The 19595-nt window shown below is 44.7% G+C and overlaps 1 protein-coding gene and 1 pseudogene across 1 annotated transcript in view; both read left to right on the top strand.

The window, feature by feature from the left end:
• The window catches only part of galm (galactose mutarotase), a 108021-nt gene that overhangs the window by 69406 nt on the left and 19020 nt on the right, over window positions 1-19595 (top strand). The window contains exon 4 of the mRNA XM_061837420.1: window positions 11962-12043. Within this exon, the coding sequence (XP_061693404.1) occupies window positions 11962-12043 (82 nt within the window). The remainder of the gene's footprint in view (window positions 1-11961; window positions 12044-19595) is intronic.
• LOC133510321 (5S ribosomal RNA) lies at window positions 192-310 on the top strand (annotated as a pseudogene).

Raw genomic sequence — 19595 nt, 5'->3', positions numbered from 1 at the left:
GGAAAATACGGTAATACAGGTCAGCTACGTCTCAATAAATTATGAAATAGCTTGTCAAATATGTAATTTAGTTGGGTAGTTAAATTGTGATTTTTTGTTTATTTTCAAGTTAAACCTATTGATGTAATACACAGTGAAATTTATATTTTTTTATATGCATATTATTTTGATGATTATAGCTTGTAGCAAAAGCTTACGGCCATGCTACCCTGAGAACGCCCGATCTCGTCTGATCTCGGAAGGTAAGCGGGTTTGGCCATGGTTAGTACTTGGATGGGAGACCGCCTAGGAATACCAGGTGCTGTAAGCCAAAAACAATGATCTCATTTTTATTTTGGTTGAGTTGAAGAAGATTTTGGTTCATCCAGTTATTTATCTGTTTCCACTCCCCAAGAGGGGTTGCGTCAGGAAGGGCATCCGGCGTAAAACTGTGCCAAACAAATATGCATTCATCAGAGATTGACATGCTGTGGCGACCCCTAACGGGACAAGCCGAAAGGAAAAGAAGAACAAGATAGCTTGCAGCAAAAGAAGACCCAAATTCAACACCTCTAAAAACCTCGACTATTACATCACAAACAAGATACAATGGAAATGATTTATTAGGCAGCAATTTGACCTCCCAAGTGTTGGATCTATCTGAAGTATTAGCACTGAAATGAGTTGACCTTTCTACCACATTATAATTTATTGTGATTTACGGTACATTAAAGATGTATTACTTTCAGGATTTGCTGCACAGTTAAATACAATACAACCAATATATTGTAGACTTTGAGTTTTATTTCCAGAAACATGACATTTACAGTGAAGAAAATAAGCATTTGAACACACTGCTATCTTGCAAGTACTCTCACTTAGAAATCATGGAGGGGTCTGAAATTTTCATTGTAGGTGCATGACCACTGAAATGTAGAATAATCTGAAAAGAAAAATCCAGAAATCACAATGTATGATTTTTTTAGCGACTTTACTTCTGTGATACAGCTGCAAATAAGTATTTGAACACCTGAGAAAACCCAACGTTAATTTTTGGCACAGTAGCCTTTGTTTGCAATTACAGAGGTCAAACGTTTTCTGTAGTTGTTCACCAGATTTGCACTCAATCCAGGAGGGATTTTGGGCCACTCCTCCACACAGATCTTCTCTAGATCAGACAGGTTTCTTGGGTGTTGCTGACAAACATGGAGTTTCAGCTCCCTCCAAAGATTTTCTCTTGGGTTTAGGTCTGGAGACTGGGTAGGCCACGCCAGAACCTTGATATGCTTCTTATGGAGCCACTCCTTAGTTTTCCTGGCTGTGTGTTTCGGGTCATTGTCATGTCGAAAGACCCAGCCACGACCCATCTTCAATGCTGTGATTGAGGGAAAGAGGTTGTTCCCCAAAATCTCACAATACAAGGCCGCGGTCATCCACTCCTTAATACAGTGCAGTCGTCCTGTCCCATGTGCAGAAAAACACCCCAAAAGCATGATGCTACCACCGCCATGCTTCATACAAGGGATGGTGTTCTTGGGATGGAACTCGTAATTCGTCTTCCTCCAAACATGGATAGTGGAATTATGACCAAAACGTTCCACTTTGGTGTAATCTGACCACAAAACTTTCTCCCATGATTCCTCTGTATCATCCAAATGGTCATTGGCAAACTTAAGAGGGGCATTGACATGTGTTGGTTTAAGCAGAGGAACCTTCTGTGCCATGCATGATTTCAAACAATGACATATTAGTGTGTTACCAACAGTCACCTTGGAAATGGTGGTCTCAGCTCTTTTCAGGTTATTGAGCAAGTAACGAAAAAGAAGTGATGGAGAGGACTGAGGACAGGCCGAAGGAATACATTGAGATGTGACGTAGGGCAAAGGTAGAGGTGGCGAAGGCTAAACAAGACCCATATGATGACATGTACACCAGGTTGGATACAAAAGAGGGGGAAAAGGATCTCTACAGGTTGGCCAGACATAGGGATAGAGATAGTAAGGATGTGCAGCAAGTACAGGTGATCAAGGACAGCAATGGAAATATGTTGACTGGTGCCAGTAGTGTGCTAAGTAGATGGAAAGAGTACTTTGAGAAGTTAATGAATGAAGACAATGGGAGAGAAGGTAGGGTTGACGAGGCAAGCGTGAGTGACCAGGAAGTGGCAATGATTAGTAAGGGGGAAGTGAGAAAAGCAGTGAACAGAATGAAAAATGGAAAGACAGTTGGTCCTGATGACATACCAGTGGCGTTATGGAAGCAATTTGGAGAGGTGGCTGTGGAGTTTTTGATCAACTTATTCAAAAGAATACCAGCCGGAGAGAAGATGCCAGAAGAATGGCGGAAAAGTGTGCCAATCCCCATTTTTAAGAACAAAGGCGATGTTCAGAGCTATGGAAACTATAGAGGAATAAAATGATGAGCCACACAATGAGGTTATGGGAAAGAGTAGTGGAGGCTAGACTCAGGACAGAAGTAAGTATCTGCGAGCAACAGTATTGTTTCATGCCTAGAAAGAGTACCACAGATGCATTATTTGCCTTGAGGATGCTCGTGGAAAAGTACAGAGAAGTACAGAAGGAGCTATATTATGTCTTTGTAGACCTAGAAAAGCCTATGACAGAGTACCAAGAGAGGAACTGCAGGTACTGCATGTGCAAGTCTGGTGTGGCAGAGAAATATGTTAGAATTGTACAGGAAATGTATGAGGGCAGCAGAACAGCAGTGAGGTGTGCCGTTGGTGTGTCAGAAGAATTTAAGGTGAAGGTGGGACTGCATCAGGGATCCGCGCTGAGCCCCATCCTGTTTGCGGTAGTAATGGATAGCCTGACAAATGAGGTTAGACTGTAATCCCCTGGGACTATGATGTTTGCAGATGATTTTATGATCTGCAGTGAAAGCAGGGAGCAGGCAGAGGAACAATTAGAAACATTGAGGCACACACTAGAAAGGAGAGGAATGAAGATTAGCCAAAGTACAACAGAATTTATGTGCATGTATGTTAAGGGTTGGAGGAGGAGGAGTGAAGCTCCAGGGAGAAGAGATAGCGAGGGTGGATGACTTCAAATACTTGGGGTCAAGAATACAGAGCAATGGAGAGTGTGGTAAAGAAGTGAAGAAACGCGTCCAAGTGGGGTGGAACAGTTGGTGGAAGATGTCTAGTGTTGTATGTGACAGAAGAGTCTCCACTAGGGTGAAGGGCAATGTTTATAAAACAGTGGTGAAGCCGGCTATGATGTACAGATGAGGGACGATGGCTCTGAAGAAACAACAGGAAGCAGAACTGGAGGTAGCAGAAATGAAGACGTTGATGTTTTTCTAGGAGTGAGCAGGTTGGATAGGATTAGAAATGAGCTCATTGGAGGAACAGCCAAAGTTGGATGTTTTGGAGACAAGGTTAGAGAGAGCAGACTTAGATGGTTTGGACATGTTCAGAGACGAGAGAGTGAGTATATTGGCAGAAGGGTGCTGAGGTTGGAGCTGCCAGACAAAAGAACGAGAGGAAGACCAAAGAAAAGGTTGATGGATGTTGTGAGGGAGGACATAAGGACAGTGGTTGTTAGAGAGGAGGATGCATGATAGGCTTAGATGGAAAAAGATGACACGCTGTGGCAACCCCTCACGGGACAAGCGGAAATTTGTCCTCCTACCTACTATCCTAAGTAATTAGGTGCAACATAAATTTTACTCGAGGAGGTCATTTATAATCAAGTTGGTTAGTTATTACTTCATTGGGAAAAAAATGTGCAATTGAATATGATGAACCAGAGCATGTAGATCACAGGTGTCAAACTCAAGGGCCAGGGGCCAGATCTGGCCCGCTCCATGATTTTAAGTAGCCCGCGAAGGCATATCATGTGTATCAACTTCCATGATTTTTGTTAAAATCTGTACCAAAATTTCAAATGGTCATATCATAAATAATAATGTTGAGAAATTGCAAGGATTTGTGTATTACCAAACATCATCAATAGGCAATCAATAGTTACCCATGATTTCTGATTCCAAAACTAGTTCATAAATTTCACTTGTAAATATGATGAGGCGAAAGATTTTCATGGTTTCACAGTCAGAACAGCCCTCTGAGAGGATCTTTTACTACAAGGTGGCCTGCGGGAAAAATGAGTTTGACACTGGTGTATATAGTCTGTGTGGAGACCAGAGAAATACAGCATTTGCATAATCTCTAATGCATATCCAGTAGACAAACCTTTGGAGAGCTCATTGAGCAAAAGCTCGATGACGTGAAAGCAAACAGCCAATTGCAGCCTAAATCAGCGAGAAAGCAACAAGAAATCATCTATTTGTCATATATAGAAAAGACGGCCTATTCGCTGACCTGCCATTTCTCCCCCCTGTGGATTTTTAATGTACCAAATACAATCACACAGTGGCACAGTGGAGCAGCTGTAAAGCGTTGGCCTCACAGTTCTGAGGTCCAGCATTCAATATCGGCCCTGCCTGTGTGGGGTTTGCATGTTCCCCCGTGCCTGGGTGGGTTTTCTCCAGGCATTCCGGTTTCCTCCCACATCCCAAAAAACATGCATCATTAATTGGACACTCTAATTTGGCCCTAGGTGCGACCGTGAGTTTGACTGTTGTCTGTCTCCATGTGCCCTGCAATTGGCTGGCAACCAGTTCAGGGTGGACCCTGCCTCCTGCCAGTTAACAGCTGGGATAGGCTCCAGCACTCCCGCAACCCTTGTGAGGATAAGACGATGGATGGATGGATGGATGGATGGATGGATGGATGGATGGATGGATGGATGGATGGATGGATGGATGGATGGATGCAATCACACATTCTTTGCAGAGCTGGTTGGCCTGGGTAGAGGTGATGGTTACCAGTCATCGTTGCTCTCTGACTGTCGAGCCTCACCCCCGCCAGTCTCCCCAACTTTAATGCACTACACCGAAGCACACAGGGTCACACTATAGGCATAATGTCACATTATAGGCATAATGGTTATGATGGTTACCAGTTGGGGACCTGGTAACCATAGTTATCGGGTGGATGGTGGGTATTAATTTTTCTTGTGGCTTGACTCTCCTTCAGTTGTTGGCCTGCTCAGAGATGTGGGTCGACCCCTTCCCCTCTTCTCCCTCTCCTGGTGCCATTGCCCATCCTTGCTTATGATGGGTACTTAGCATGGACTTGCTTTTGGCTAGCTATGGCTGTTTTTGGGTGGCGACTGGCTGCTGTGTTGGGTCCTATTGGTGGTTGAGTCCCCCATGCAGTCTGGGAATGGTGGGGGTTGTAGTCACGGAGTGTGGCAATGCCCGTGGTTCTCCCTTTGGGACTGGTTCCAATGCTTCGATTGGAGACCGCGCTAGATACAGGTGGAGTGGGTGGCGTCCTCCTGGTTGGGTCCCCTGATGTACCTCTGAGTACCCCATGATGTCTTTTTGCTCGCCACACACTCAACGCCAAAAGTAAATTAAGATCATTTTCTTCTTCTTCTTTACATTATGTACACTGTATATTTTCAGGTAAATGATCATACATTTTTATTATTCTTTACATTATGTATATTTGGCAGCAGCGGGCGGGAGGAGGGGGGGGGGACAGGGAGCTTTGGAATAGATTAAGCCATTTACATGTAAAATGCATTTCTATTTAAAAAAAAGTTTCACGTTACAAAATGACTTCCGGAACGGATTAATTTCGTACGTAGAAGTCCCCCTGTATGAGCTCGGTGCCTCGCACCTCCCTTGCGGGTGGAGGGCACCTGGCACAACCTTCCACAATGTGTCGGCTGAGAAACCCCGCACACCGCTCTAGAAATTTTGTTCTTTCCTACTCATCAACTCTGATCCTTAATAAACTTCATGTAATATATGAAGAAAACACAGAGGAAGATTTAGAAACTCCACTGTAACCAAGTAAAACTGTTCCGCCAGATTCTCTATTGAACTTGATCGAATAGCCGAACAGGACACCAAAAACCAAAAAAAAAAAAGAGAGGGGAATATTTCTGGAGTTAATCCGAGAAGCTCAAAGTTCATGTGTATGGTGGGGGCTGGGAGGGCAGAATGAGCAAGTGGAGTGGAAGGGGGGATTGTTAAGAAAGGAAAAAGAATGACCAAAAGAAGAAGAAAAACTAAAAAGAAAACAAGGGAAATTACCCACTTCTGTGAGTCGAGGGTGTGATAGGATGTGCGCAATTCCTTTATTTTTCCCTAAACAAATTACTACATGGTTTTTCTACAGCTGTATTATGTCGGACTAGATGTTAATATCCCTCTATTCATGCATATTTCTTGCTTGAGCTTGAGAGAGGAAGACCAAAGCACTAGATCTGGTTGTAAGGTGGTAGTTACAATCTCAGATGGAAGGCAGAGCTTCTTGTCCAGGTCTGCCAGCAGCTTCCAGTCTCGTGCACTGCCCACCTGTCCGTTGTCTGGTGACTTTGTCGGTGTGGCCAGTTTGATTCTCCCCCTCCCGAACCAACAGCCTTGGTTGCCTGTTGGCTTACAAGGGTGGGAGGGCGTTCGACCTCATACACTGGTTCTCCAGAACAACAGCAAGACACTTCAGCACTTGGTTGTGCCGCCAGATGTAACGGCCTTGAGTAAGGCTGGTCTTACAACCAACCAGGATGTGGTTCAGTGTTGCAGGACTTGGGCATACCACTGGTTTAGGTTCGTGGGCAAGACGTCATACACAGCTCTGATGGTAAAGCTTGCCCTGAATGCCTCCATCTCCCAAAGCTCAATCCAGGTGATCTTCCTTGCCTCCACTCCTTCCCAGGCCAAGCACTGCCCTTGCTTGGCCTGCGACACAGCTTTGGCACTTTTGTGCTTCCTCTTCTCAACGTAGCTCCTCAACCACCAGCTTGTACCGCTCAGCAGTAGTGGCCTTGCTCCACACTGGTCTACTGGCCCCGAGCCCAAGGCCACTCCTCCACTTCTGCATTCGGCCAATGATGTCCTTGTGTTTGAGTGCTGCCAGCGGGGTCCACTTCCTCTAAGTGGCCAGAATGGGGGCATTCTGGGCTACCAGCGGATCGCTGGAATCCAGTAGCATCATTTCCAGTCTTACTTAGGCGCACTTGTACTCCTCTGCCAGGCTGGAAATCGGCAGGTGTAACATCCCTTTACCGAAGAGCCCAATGCTGCTGAGGCACCTGGGGAGGCCAAGCTACTTCCTCACAAACAAGCTGATCAGTCTCTCCAGCTTTTCTTTGAGAGTGGGCTCTCATAGAGGGTTAGTGGCCAAAGGAGTCGAGGAAGAAACCCATTTTGCAAGCACCTGAGCTTGAACTTCCCAGGAAGCAGGGTTCTGTCGATTCTTTCCAGGCCACTGCCCACCTCTTTTCTGAGCTGCTCTTTGTCCTTAACAGAGACATCGAACCACCGGCTCAAGCTCTTAACAGGCTATTCAGAGACAGTTGGAATTGGTTCCTCACCAATGTGAAAGCGGTGGTTTGACAGTTTTCCCTTGACGATGGAGATGCTTCTAGATTTACTTGGCTTGATCTTCATGTGAGCCAGCTCGATGTTTTCCTGGAGCTTTTTTAACAATCGTGCAGTGCAGGCCTTGGTTGTGGTAAGTGTGGTGAGGTCATCCATGTAAGCTCTGACTGGAGACAGCCTCACCCAGGTCTTATTCGCTGCCCACCAACCACCCAGCGAGAGGCTAGGACAGCAGTCGGCAACCCGCGGCTCCGGAGCCTCATGCGGCTCTTTCATTCTTATAATGCGGCTCTGATTGGCTTGGGAAAATAAATTACTAAAAAATTTTTTTTTGTATTTAATTGAAGTGCGTTTTATTTGTGTTAGTTTTTATATTATTTTAGTTCTAAATTTGAAGATTGTGATCTTGAAATATTAAAATATTAATTAAATTATTTGATATTATTTTTTCGTCGCTCAAAATAGACGTCACACTGCGGAAGCGGGTATACCCGCTGAAACGCCGTCTATTTTGAGCGACTTTCAAGCCCGGCAAAGCCAATGGAGAAACATGCTGCGGTAAAGTAGTAGAAGTTTTTTTTTTTCTTCATTTTAGATGTGCGGCTCCCAGTGTTTTCTTTTCCGTGGAAACCGGGTTCAAATGGCTCTTTCGGTGTCAAAGGTTGCCGACCGCTGGGCTAGGAGGATGACCTCCATGGCCAGGGTGAATAGCAGCGGGGAGATGGTAGACCTACCCATGATTCCCACCTCCAGTTGCTGCCATGCAGTGGTGTACCCTGATGTTGTAACACAGAGGTGGGTATCCTTGAAGTTGGCCTTAACCAAGGTTGTAAGCGCCGCTGGGATCTTGAAATAGTCCATTTCTGTCCACAGAAGATTGAGGGACTGTGCCAAAGGCATTTGCTAGGCCCAGGAACACCACATAAAGATCTCTTCCCTCTTTTTTGGCGACTTTGATCTGATGCCAGATGACGCTAGTGTGTTCTATGCATCCGGAGAAGCCAGGTATTTCTGCTTTCTGGATTGACGTGTCAATCAGGTTGTTACCTTGCAGGTATTCTGCTAGTCTATGAGCAAGCACACTGAAGAAAAATTTCCCTTCGACTTTTAGGATGCTGATATGTGGGAACTGCCCAATCTCTGATGAGTCCTTCTCCTTTGGAATAAGAATTCCTCCAGCTCTATGCCAGCCAGTATCTCCCTCTTCTGCCACACAGCCCTCATCAGCATCCAGAGGAATCGCAGGACTGGTGTGTTTTTGTAGCGCCTATATGGAAATCCATTGGGACCAGGAGCTGATGGACCCCTTGCCCTACGCAGAATATGGATTACCTCACCCCACCTGGGTGAACTGATGCCCAGTTCGTGCTCTGGTGGATCGATTGGTGGCATATCCGGTGGGAGCATAATTTAGCATGTCATCTTTTTTCATCTAAGCCTATCTCATGCATCTTCCCCTTTAACACCCACAGTCTTCATGTCCTCCCTCATAACATCCATCAACCTTTTCTTTGGTCTTCCTCTTGCTCTTTTGCCTGGCAGCTCCATCCTCAACACCTTTCTCCCAATACACTCACTCTCCTGCCGATGGACATGCCAAAACATCGAAGTCTGCTCTCACTAACCTTGTCTCCAAAACATCCAACTTTGGTTGTCCCTCTAATGAGCTCATTTCTAATCCTATCCAACCCTGCTCACTCCTAGAGAGAACCTCAACATCTTCATTTCTGCCACCTCCAGCTCTTCCCGTTGTCTCTTCAGTGCCACCGTCTCTAATCCGTACATCATGGCCAGCCTCACCACTGTTTTATAGACTTTGCCCTTCATCCTAGCCTTCTGTAACCTCTGTCACATAGAACACCAGACACCTTCCGCCAACTGTTCCACCCCACTTGGACCCGTTTCGTCACTTCCTAACAAAGCTTTGACCTCTCCAAGGTGTTCAATGTCAACAACATTGCCCAACTCTCCAACGACCTTCTGAAGTGCCCCAAAGATAGCAAGTTACAGCCTTGCACCTTTCTTTCCAAGAATCTCACCTCTGCAGAGAGAAATTATGAATTGGGGACCGAGAATTACTTGCTGTCAGGCTGGTGTTGGCAGAGTGGAGGCACTGGCTAGTGGGTGCTCAGGTTCCATTCAGAGTTTGGATGGATCATAAAAACGTGGACTACCTCAAGACAGCTAAGAGACTTAATGCAAGGCAGGCCAGGTTGGCGTTATTCTTTTCTCAGTTTAACTTTGTGCTCTCATACTGCCCGGGCTCGAACAATGGTGTATCAGACGCCCTCTCATAAATACACTGTTAAGGAAAAAAACCACCAGAGACCCAGACTCTAATACGAGAATCTTGTTTTATCTCTATGTTCATCAGGAAGTCGAAACCTTGGACAAAGAAGCATTGAAAGATAATTGCTGCCCCAAGCAATCCCCGGAGGGCAGGCTTCAGGTGGTTGCACCCTTAAGGGGCAGGGTTATTCATTGGGCACATATGAACAGGACAGTGTGTCACCCGGACATATCATATGTTGAGCAGCGCTTTTGGTGGCTCAACGTTAAAAGAGACGTGAGGGATTACGTCAGTGCGTGTCAGGTATGTGCGACCAACAAACAACTTTCCATTAGGGCAGTTATGACCCATACCACAACGGCCCTGGTCTGACATCACTCTAGACTTTGTACAGTGAAGAAAATAAGGATTTGAACACCCTGCTATATTGCAAGTTCTCCCACTTAGAAATCAAAGAGGGGTCTGAAATTTTTATTGTAGGACCATGTCCACTGTGAGAGAGACAATGTATGATTTTTTTCAACAATTTATTTGTTTGATACAGCTGCAAATAAGTATTTGAACATCTGTCTATCAGCCAGAATTCTGACCCTCAAAGACATGTTAGCATCCAGCATCATGCAGACATCTTGACGATGTTACCACAGATCATGGTGGGGATATCAACATATCAAGCGCCACCATGGATCAGCTAGAAAGCATCATTTGGAGGAAGACGAATGATGAGTTCCATCCCAAGAACACCATCCTTACTGTGAAGTATGTGGGTGGTAGCATGATGCTTTGGGGGTGGTTTTCTGCACATGGGACTGGACGACTGCACTGTATTAAGGAGAGGATGACCGCGGCCATGTATTGTGAGATTTTGGGGAACAACCTCTTTCCCTCAGTCAGAGCATTGAAGATGGGTTGTGGCTGGGTCTTTCAACATGACCAAACCAAGGAGTGGCTCCGTAAGAAGCGTATCAAGGTTCTGGCGTGGTCTAGCCAGCCTCCAGACCTAAACCCAATAGAAAATCTTTGGAGGGAGCTATAACTCTGTGTTTCTCAGTGACAGCCCAGAAACCTATCTGACCTAGAGAAGATCTGTGTGAAAGAGTGGGCCAAAATCCCTCTTGCAGTGTGTGCAAACCTGGTGAACAACTACAGGAAACATTTGACCTCTCTAACTGCAAACAAAGACTACTGTACCAAATATTAATATTGGTTTTGACATGCACCTACGATGAAAATTTCAGACCCCTCGCTGATTTCTAAGCGAGAGAACTTGCAATATAGCAGGGTGTTCAAATACTTATTTTCTCCACTGGATATCATGATCATGCTGCCCAGCGCGTGCCATCCACTATGTGTTCATGTCTGCGTGGGTTCATGTGGGCTCTGCCACCCTCATATCCACGCATACCAAGCATTGATGGCAGCAGGATGAGGAGGCACCTGCTGACCCTGACCCAACTTTTGCTCATGTCTTGGCGGAGCCTTACTGTTGGCCACCTCCTGCTCATGTCTCAGCGGAGCCGGACCCTCAGCCGCCTCTCAGCCATTCCTCGGCAGGGCCCGAGCTGCCTCTCTCGCCAATGCCTCGGCAGTGCCCAAGCCCCAGCCGCCTCTCACCTACGGCTTGCTGGTGTTCAACCAGCAGCAGCCGCCACCTCTCGACCACGCCTCAGTCACCTGCTCCTAATTGGGTCCTGCTTTGCCATTGTCCACCTGAGTGGCCCTGTAGGGACCCTTGTGCTTGGCGTCCTCACCGACCTCCTGGAGTGCTTTGCTTTGGGTGGTCTGGACAGCCACCAGACAGACTAAGGTGGGGTTTTTAGCTTGGCAGCTCTTCACCTGCGCCTCATTGAAGCTAATTTGGCCATGCATATAAGCCTTGTGTGTTGTATTGTCAGTTGCCAGTTCATTGTGTTTGACACTGCATTGTTGTGTGTGACTCTTGTTCGTCTATTTCCCTCGTTACAACATTCCTGTGCGACTATAGTCAAGTCTCGTTTTGTTCATGTTTCAAGTTGTTTCTTGTTTCAAGGTTTTTGAACTTTGCCTTTTTGCCATGTGCTTTTTGTCCTTCTGCCATTCTGGACTGCTTATCTCTGTATGACCTCTGCTAGAATTAAACTACCCTCAAAAATCATGCCACTGACTGAGAGTCCTTCACTTGTGTCCTACCACATCCCACCTGCTCATGACAGTTATCATTAAAACCTTTGCTGTGACAGCCTAAACTCTGGAGCCCATTGACTTGATCAAAGGTTATGTGTCATGTGTATGTACAGGCTGCAGATAATGTCTACGACCATGAAGTGTCCATCAGTGCTCATTCCTACTTGCCAGTGGATGACACATCTATCCCCACAGGTGAAACTATTTCATAGGTGGTTATAAACTGTAAAACAATATTTCTTGCAGATTATAGCCGATAAGTACAGTGACCTGGAAGTGTAAAATATGATAAATTATGAAACAATTTAACTGTCAGGTTTACCAATTAGCAATTCATTAAACTGGACAAAAAGGAAGCAAAGACACCAGTTCAAGTCTCGCGAGGAGAGAGAAGAGTAACTATCTCGTACAATTCACCACTGCAAGAGAGTGCAGTATTATCCTCTCCTCAGCACCTTTATTTATTTAGTTTCAAGACGCCCCTTATTTACATGGATGTTGCAAAAAGGAGACGGGCAAGCAAAAAATAGTTGGAAACAAAGTGTACTTGTTTGTTCATGTGTGTGTGTGTGCATGTGTGTGGATGATTTCTGAGTACATGTGTGGTCATTATTTCTTTAACAGACAACATGTGCTCCTGTTTCTAACAGTTCTGATGATTAGATGTTTTTGTTCTTGTGCTAGCTCCTGCTAGGCGGCTGCCACATTATCTAGAGCAGAGCAAAGCATTTCTTTATTGGAAGCAGATGTATGATAATTATATTCACAGTTATTCCTAGATTAACATTTCACGAACCCCTCCCCCCAAAAAAACCAAAGCACAACCCAACAAGAAAAGACAAAAGATTTACCGAAATACAAAAACAAAGGAAAAAACAAAAATTTAGCAAAACCCAAAAACAAAAGACAAAACAAACATTTAGTAAAACCCAAAAACAAAAGGCAAAACACTTTAAAATCTCAGGTAACACAAAAACAAACCAGTAAACACAAAATCAAAACAGGAACCACTCAAACATTTCACAAAAAACACAATGATAAAAGATGAAACAAATCGAACACCTGGAAAGGGAGGGGCTTATTTCAATAACGGACACGTGGAAAGGGAGGGGCCTGTTTTCCAGACATTTTTGGAAATCCTACAGCCATTCTCGGCGAGACCTGCCCCACATGCATCGCGGGAAAGCTAAACTCGCTTCAGTTCAGAAAATATACAAACGTAACAAATGATAAGTGACGCAACCTGGAAAGGCGATGTACCTAAGTGTGTTGCTGGAGAGGAAAAGACAGGGAGGGTAGTGATAGCGTGCTTTACTACGATATTTTAATTCATGGTCGAGTCAAGGTTATGTTTTGTCCATTTTGTCCAGTCTTCTCCGGACTTTTTTTCTGCAACACTCGCCAATTTGCTGAATCTTTTTCTGGAGTTACTCGTCGGCATACTATTCAAGGCTACGCGTCGGCGACGAAGGGGAACGCAGGCCAGCTCACAACTTAAACTGCCGAAAAACGGACATCGACTAAGGCTCCCATCGATTCATCTCGCAAACCTATGCTCCCTAGCCATAAAAGTGGATGAAGTTCTGCTTCTGATCAAGACCTGAAAAGAATTTGGACATTCTGCTGCCCTGTGCTTCACGGCATCATGGCTTTGTGTACATATCCTCGACGGTGCAGTTACGCTACCCGGCTTTCATCTTTATTGTGCGGACCACGTTTCTGACCTAACATGAAAATCAAAAGGTGGTGGAATATGCTTTTATATCAACGAGAAATGGTGTACGGATGTTACACACCTCAGCACACACTCCAGTGCGCTTTTAGTGTCGTTGTTTTTAAACTGGAAGCTGTTTTATTCGCCATGCGAATTTGCATCCTTCATTCTAGTCGGTATTTACATCTCGCCTCAAGCTAGCACGAATGCAGCACTGCTAATGCTCGTCGAGCAGCTAAGCAAGATTTAGAAAAAATACCCAGATTCACCGCTCATTATTCTATGAGATTTTAACACAGCTACACTTAACCACGAACTCCCTCAATATAAGCAGCACATGACATGTCCAACGAGGGCAAACAACACTCTAGACCACAGGTGTCAAACTCAAGGCCAAGGGGCCAGATTTGCCCCGCCACATGATTTTAGCTGGCCCGCGAAGGCATATCATGTGTATCAACTTCCATGATTTTTGTTAAAATCTGTGTCAAAATTTCAAATTGTCATATCATAATGATATGATAAATGATAACACTAAGATATTGCAAGGATTTGTGTGTTACCAAACATCATCAATAGTTGAAAAACCCATTACCCTACATTTGTGATTCCAAAACTAACTAATAAATTTCATGTGTAAATATGATGAGGCAAAAGATTTTCATGGTTTCACAGTCATAACGGCCCTCTGAGGGAATCTGTAACTGCAATGTTACCCGCTGGGAAAAAAAAAAAGTTTGACATCCCTGCTCTAGACCAATGGTACACATCCATTAAAAACGCATATCGTACAGTTCCCAGCGCACCCATTGGCTCCTCTGATCACTGCTTGCTGTGCTTAAAGGGCTACTGTCATGAAATGGATGATTTTTAGTATGTTATTAATGAAAAAACGTCAGCCAATGTGTTTTTTCACCACAAAACATGATTTTGACATATACAGCTTTTTGTAACTCCCACCATGAAAATCCTCTTGAGGGATTTGTTTTCAAGAAGAAGCAGGAAGTGATGTAAAGGACAGCGGCACCCCCAAGTGGATTCGTTTGTTTCCATTAGTTTTACTTCCGGGAAGGTAGCTCGTTGTTCCTTCATGTTAGCCAAAATGCCGGCTCATTGCATTGCTGGACATTGCTCGAACACTCGGGAGAATGGATTTAGCCTTCATAAGTTTGCAAGAGACCTGGTTCGCTGTGAAAAATGAACTTGCACTGGTGCAGAGGACGAGAGCTTCGTGGGTTCCAAACAACAGGTAGGCAGTAATGCGCCCTGGCTCGACAGTGTTCAACAAGTACTGCGGCAGCTTTGAACATCCCCCTAAAACCAGCACGGCTCACCCTAGTCGACTGTGGCGCTCAGTACTGCGGTGTCTGTGAACAACCCTCTTAAGCAGCACGGCTTAGCTCCGACATAATGCGATGAGCCGCGATGGCTCATCTCCGCTGCTGAAGTGGATCGGACAGGGATGCGGTTTGGCCGTGATCACATATCATCTGAATATGGCTCGAAACAATAGTGTAATATTGCCCCGAGGGCTTGAAACTATAGTGTAATATTGCCCCGGTAACGTTACTCAGTTGTGTAGTGTTCTCCTTTTCGAAAAGAGCTTCCGTGTCAGAAGGGGCGTGTTTGTCTCCCATAGTTAGGGTGCACCGCGTGTTTTCATTGCCGAATGTCCGGGTGATGTCACGGACGGAGGACGCACCCAATATGGTGACCACTTGGATATCGTAGAATGACACTTCTGCAACTTTGCGCATGGATGACGACGCTCTGCGCTCACAATTTTTTTTTGTATCGACATTAAAGTGAATAATGTATTTTTCATTACAATATCTAGTTTAGAATGTTTATAGGGATGACACTTGGGCTTTAATACCTACATACAGGCAAGCACTTAAATGTACCAAGCCTTTAGTAAAATCAGTTAAAAAATGGACCAACAAGGCAAAATTAGAACTTCAAACCTCCTTTAACTGAGTGTATTTGAAAATTCAGCACGCAGCCTGGATGAATTCACAAATATTGTTACCAAGTGTGTCAGTTTCTGTGAGGAGGTGTTTGTTCCAACAAAAATTTTCGCACGTTCAATAACAACAAGCTGTGGTTTTCAGCCAGACTAAGGCAACTTCGCCAGGCTAAAGAGATTGGATATTGTCGTGTGTACAGGGCCCTCTACAATCGCACTAGAAACCGGCTGACGAAAGAAATTAAGATTGCAAAGAGCAAATATACAGCTAAACTGGAAAAACATCTCAGCGCTAATGACTACAAATTAGTTTGGCAAGGATTACAATCACTAACTATCAGCGATGTTCTCCCCCTCAGAAAGCCAGAGTGGGCTAGCAGACGACCTAAATTGTTTTTATTGTAGATTCGAAATAGACACTCACACACTCCACCATTTAACATTCATGAAATGGACGTTAGACAGATCTTCAAATAACAAAAGATCAACAAAGCGCCGGGCCCAGACCTTGTGTCCCCATCCTGCCTCAAAGTCTGTGCAGACCAACTTTCTCCTGTCTTCACAAAGATCTTCAACAGGGCTCTACAACTGTGTGATACAGCAGGTGAGACTAGGGGACCCCAAGGTTATATCCTCTCCCCTCTGCTCTTCTCGCTCTACACTAAAGACTGCACCTTGTGGCATCCGACAAAAACTCCTGAAGTTCGCAGATGACACCACGGTCATTAGCCACATCAAAGACGGTGATGAGTCCGCATATCGACAGGAAGTGGCGAGACTGGAGCTTTGGTGTGGTCAACACAACCTGCCGTTGAACACTCTAATGACTGTGGAGTTGATTGTGGACTTGAGGAGGCATCCTTCACCACAGCTGCCCCTGACTCTGTCCAACTGTCTTGTGTCAACTGTCAAGACTCAAAGGACCTGAAGTGGGAGACTAACATCAACTCTATCCTCCAACAAGCCCAGCAAAGGCTATACTTCTTGCAGCTTCTAAGGAAGCACGGCCTGTCACAAGAGCTGCTGAGACAGTTCTATACAGCAGTCATCCAAACAATACTGTGTACCTCCATCACATTCTGGTTTGGGGCCCCCACAAAAAAGGGAAAAACTCCAACTGCAACGGACAATCAAAACAGCTGAATGGATTATCGGCACGACTATAGCAACTATTGAGGACTTGCATCCAACGCGAACTAGGTACAAAGCAGGCAGGATCCTTTCAGATCTTCCACATCCTGGCCACCAGCTCTTCCAGGGAAAGCGCTACAGATCGACACAAGTCAAAACTAGCAGGCATTCGAACAGTTTTTTTTCCCACTGGCAATTAAGTCATGAAATTCCTGATCAGCAAGTTTACTGTTTTCTGCCTTGTGCTATTTTTGGAATACTCACTCACATCCTGCTGGTCCAATCAATATCAGTATTAGGAATATATTTTGTAGACGAGCACACGATTCGTCACTTTAAACTGCTCCCTTTGGACAATTGTCATTGCACAATAACAGGAAGTGCAAACGGGTAAAGGGACTCTGTACAAGCTTTCCACAATGTGGGACGTCGACAGACTTATCTCTTACCTGTTCCGAAGGATGATTTTACATCTTACACGACTCTTATTAGAATAGTTCCAATAAATAGAAATGTCTCTTGTTCTTTGTTGTTGCTTTGTTGTCCTTACCTGGGTAGCACCGACTGCCAGAGAAAAATTCCTTGTGTGTTTTTACACACTTGCTCAATAATGCTAATTCTGATTCTGAAGTTTTGTAGTGGCTCCTAACTTTCCGAATTTTTCAAACTAACCTCATTCATTTGAGGAGAATAATTTTGCATCATATAACCAATTTATGCACTTCCGAAGCTCGAAGTCAAAAGAATGACAGTTGTTAACTTTGGACCAAAACCGACCAAAAGATTTCAGGCTAAAGAAAAAAGCAAGTGCAGGTAAGGATTACTACAATAATGTTAGTTTAATGGTTCATCAATCTCATAGCTCTCCAATGGATGAGAATTTTTATTGGTAATAAAGTAGACAATTTTTGAAATTGCTTTTGCTGTATTGTACAGGGCAGCATGGTGGCTCAGCTGATTAAGCGTTGGCATCACAGTTCTGAGGACCTGGGTTCGGTCCCGGCCCCGCCTGTGTGGAGTTTGGATGTTCTCCCCGTGCCTGTGTGGGTTTCCTCCGGGCACTTAGGTTTCCTCCCACATCCCAAAAACATGCAACATTATTTGGAGACTCTAAATTGCCATTAGGTGTGATTGTGAGTGCGGGTGTTTGTCTTGATGTGCCCTGCGATTGGCTGGGAACCAGTTCAGGGTGTACCCCGCCTCCTGCCCATTGACAGCTGGGATAGGCTCCACCACTACCCGCGACCCCCGTGAGGATAAGAGGTGAAGAAAATGGATGGATGGATGTATTGTACAGCAGTTTTGTCACGGTAGAATATTTGGAGAGTGTGCACGTTTGGCTCATTATATTGTTGTTTTGTTCAACATTTAGAATTAATTTCAACTTTTTAATTTTCCTAGATATTTATTGAACTGATTCCATATGGAAATTGTATAAAACCGCTGAGAGGGAGAAAACTACCATAACGTGTACACCCAGAGATAACAGTACCTGATTTACAGAAACAAGCTGTCCAGAAAAAGAGAACATTTAAGAAGGACCTGGCAGAAGGACTGTACATTCTTTTGTGCCCAGACTACTCAGAGGTGGTCCAAGTGCCTGGGACACAAAGGCCATTCAGCTTGTCAGTCTTCGAAAACCATATGCACAGATCACCCTTTTCATTTACCTGGAAAGTGACCTAAAAGGGAATTTCATAATTAACTATTCCTTAAATTGTCTGCATCAACTGTAATTCATCTGAGGGTTTATTTTTAATATCCATCCATACATCCATTTTCCGAGTCTTATCCTCACAAGGGTTGCGGGGAGTGGTGGAGCCTCCTTACAATATTATACTTTGATAAGGTTTTTCTTAGTGTCGTTGTGCTTTTTTTTTTGTGGGCTTGAGGGAGGGCCTCACCTAATGTACAATCCTGCATTCTTCTTCTTCACTGTGTGATGCTCTTGTTTTGCATTTGGAAAGGTTATGTTGAACGTCAAACTGACAGATTTGTCTTTTACTTGAGCCCATTGAGCATTCTCGTTGAAATGAAGTGCTGCTAAGCGTAATCTATCAAACACGAAATTGAAAGTTAACTGATGGCTGTTGGAAGGAGTTCCTTTTGGGGTCCTTCCGCGTGTTGATCCAATTCTAAGTTCACTCAATAACTGGACTCCAGAGGCGTGAAATGTGACAAACACTTCGAAGTTTAATGAACAGAGCACTCTGTGACACACAACAGGCAAAGTCTGTGGTCCGACACCGAGTGAGTGTGTGTGCGTGTGTGTGTGCGTGTGTGTGTGTGCGCATGCATGCGTGCACGTGTGTGAGTGAGTGAAAGCAGAACAAAGATTATATGGGCAATGTTGGAATGCTGCCATTGGCGGACAAGTCTCAAAACAGGATCTAACTGATGTGACTAGACACCCAAGGCCGTTGATTCTGCTGAGAAACACCTCCATTGTGACTGGGCACTCAAGGCAGGTGCCTGTGAAAAAAACAACTCTGTTTTGGCTAGTCGCACAAGGCTGAAGCCTGCTGGAAAAAACAACTCCATTTAAGGCAGTTCCTGGAACAAGGTACTAGTGCAGGTTGCTGTCCTAACATAACGTTTCAGTCTCCCTTTTGGACTACACAGAGTCCAACACAACAAAGCACGAAAATTTGATTTGGCAAAAAAAATCAAATTTCTACAATCTGGTAATGAAAGCCTTAACGATAACCCAATAGTGAAATTTTAGCATCCCCCTTTTGAGTTCGAAAGAACTCAACAACTTAGATCAATAAAGGTAGATTGACAGGAGTGCGGCAATTGTCTTTCGCGGTTGAGCGTGTGACAATGGCCAGCAACAAAAAAGGGAAAAGCGTGGGGTGCATTTTCTTAATGAAATGTGGCATGTTTGGGTTAGTGTGTGTGGAGGTCAGATGGTGACAGGAGTCAAGGTCAGAGCA

This window comes from Syngnathoides biaculeatus, chromosome 12, assembly GCF_019802595.1.
Source record: "Syngnathoides biaculeatus isolate LvHL_M chromosome 12, ASM1980259v1, whole genome shotgun sequence".
Lineage (NCBI taxonomy): Eukaryota > Metazoa > Chordata > Actinopteri > Syngnathiformes > Syngnathidae > Syngnathoides > Syngnathoides biaculeatus.
Note: the sequence above shows the minus strand (reverse complement) of the source record. Positions and strands in the feature narration are given on the sequence as shown.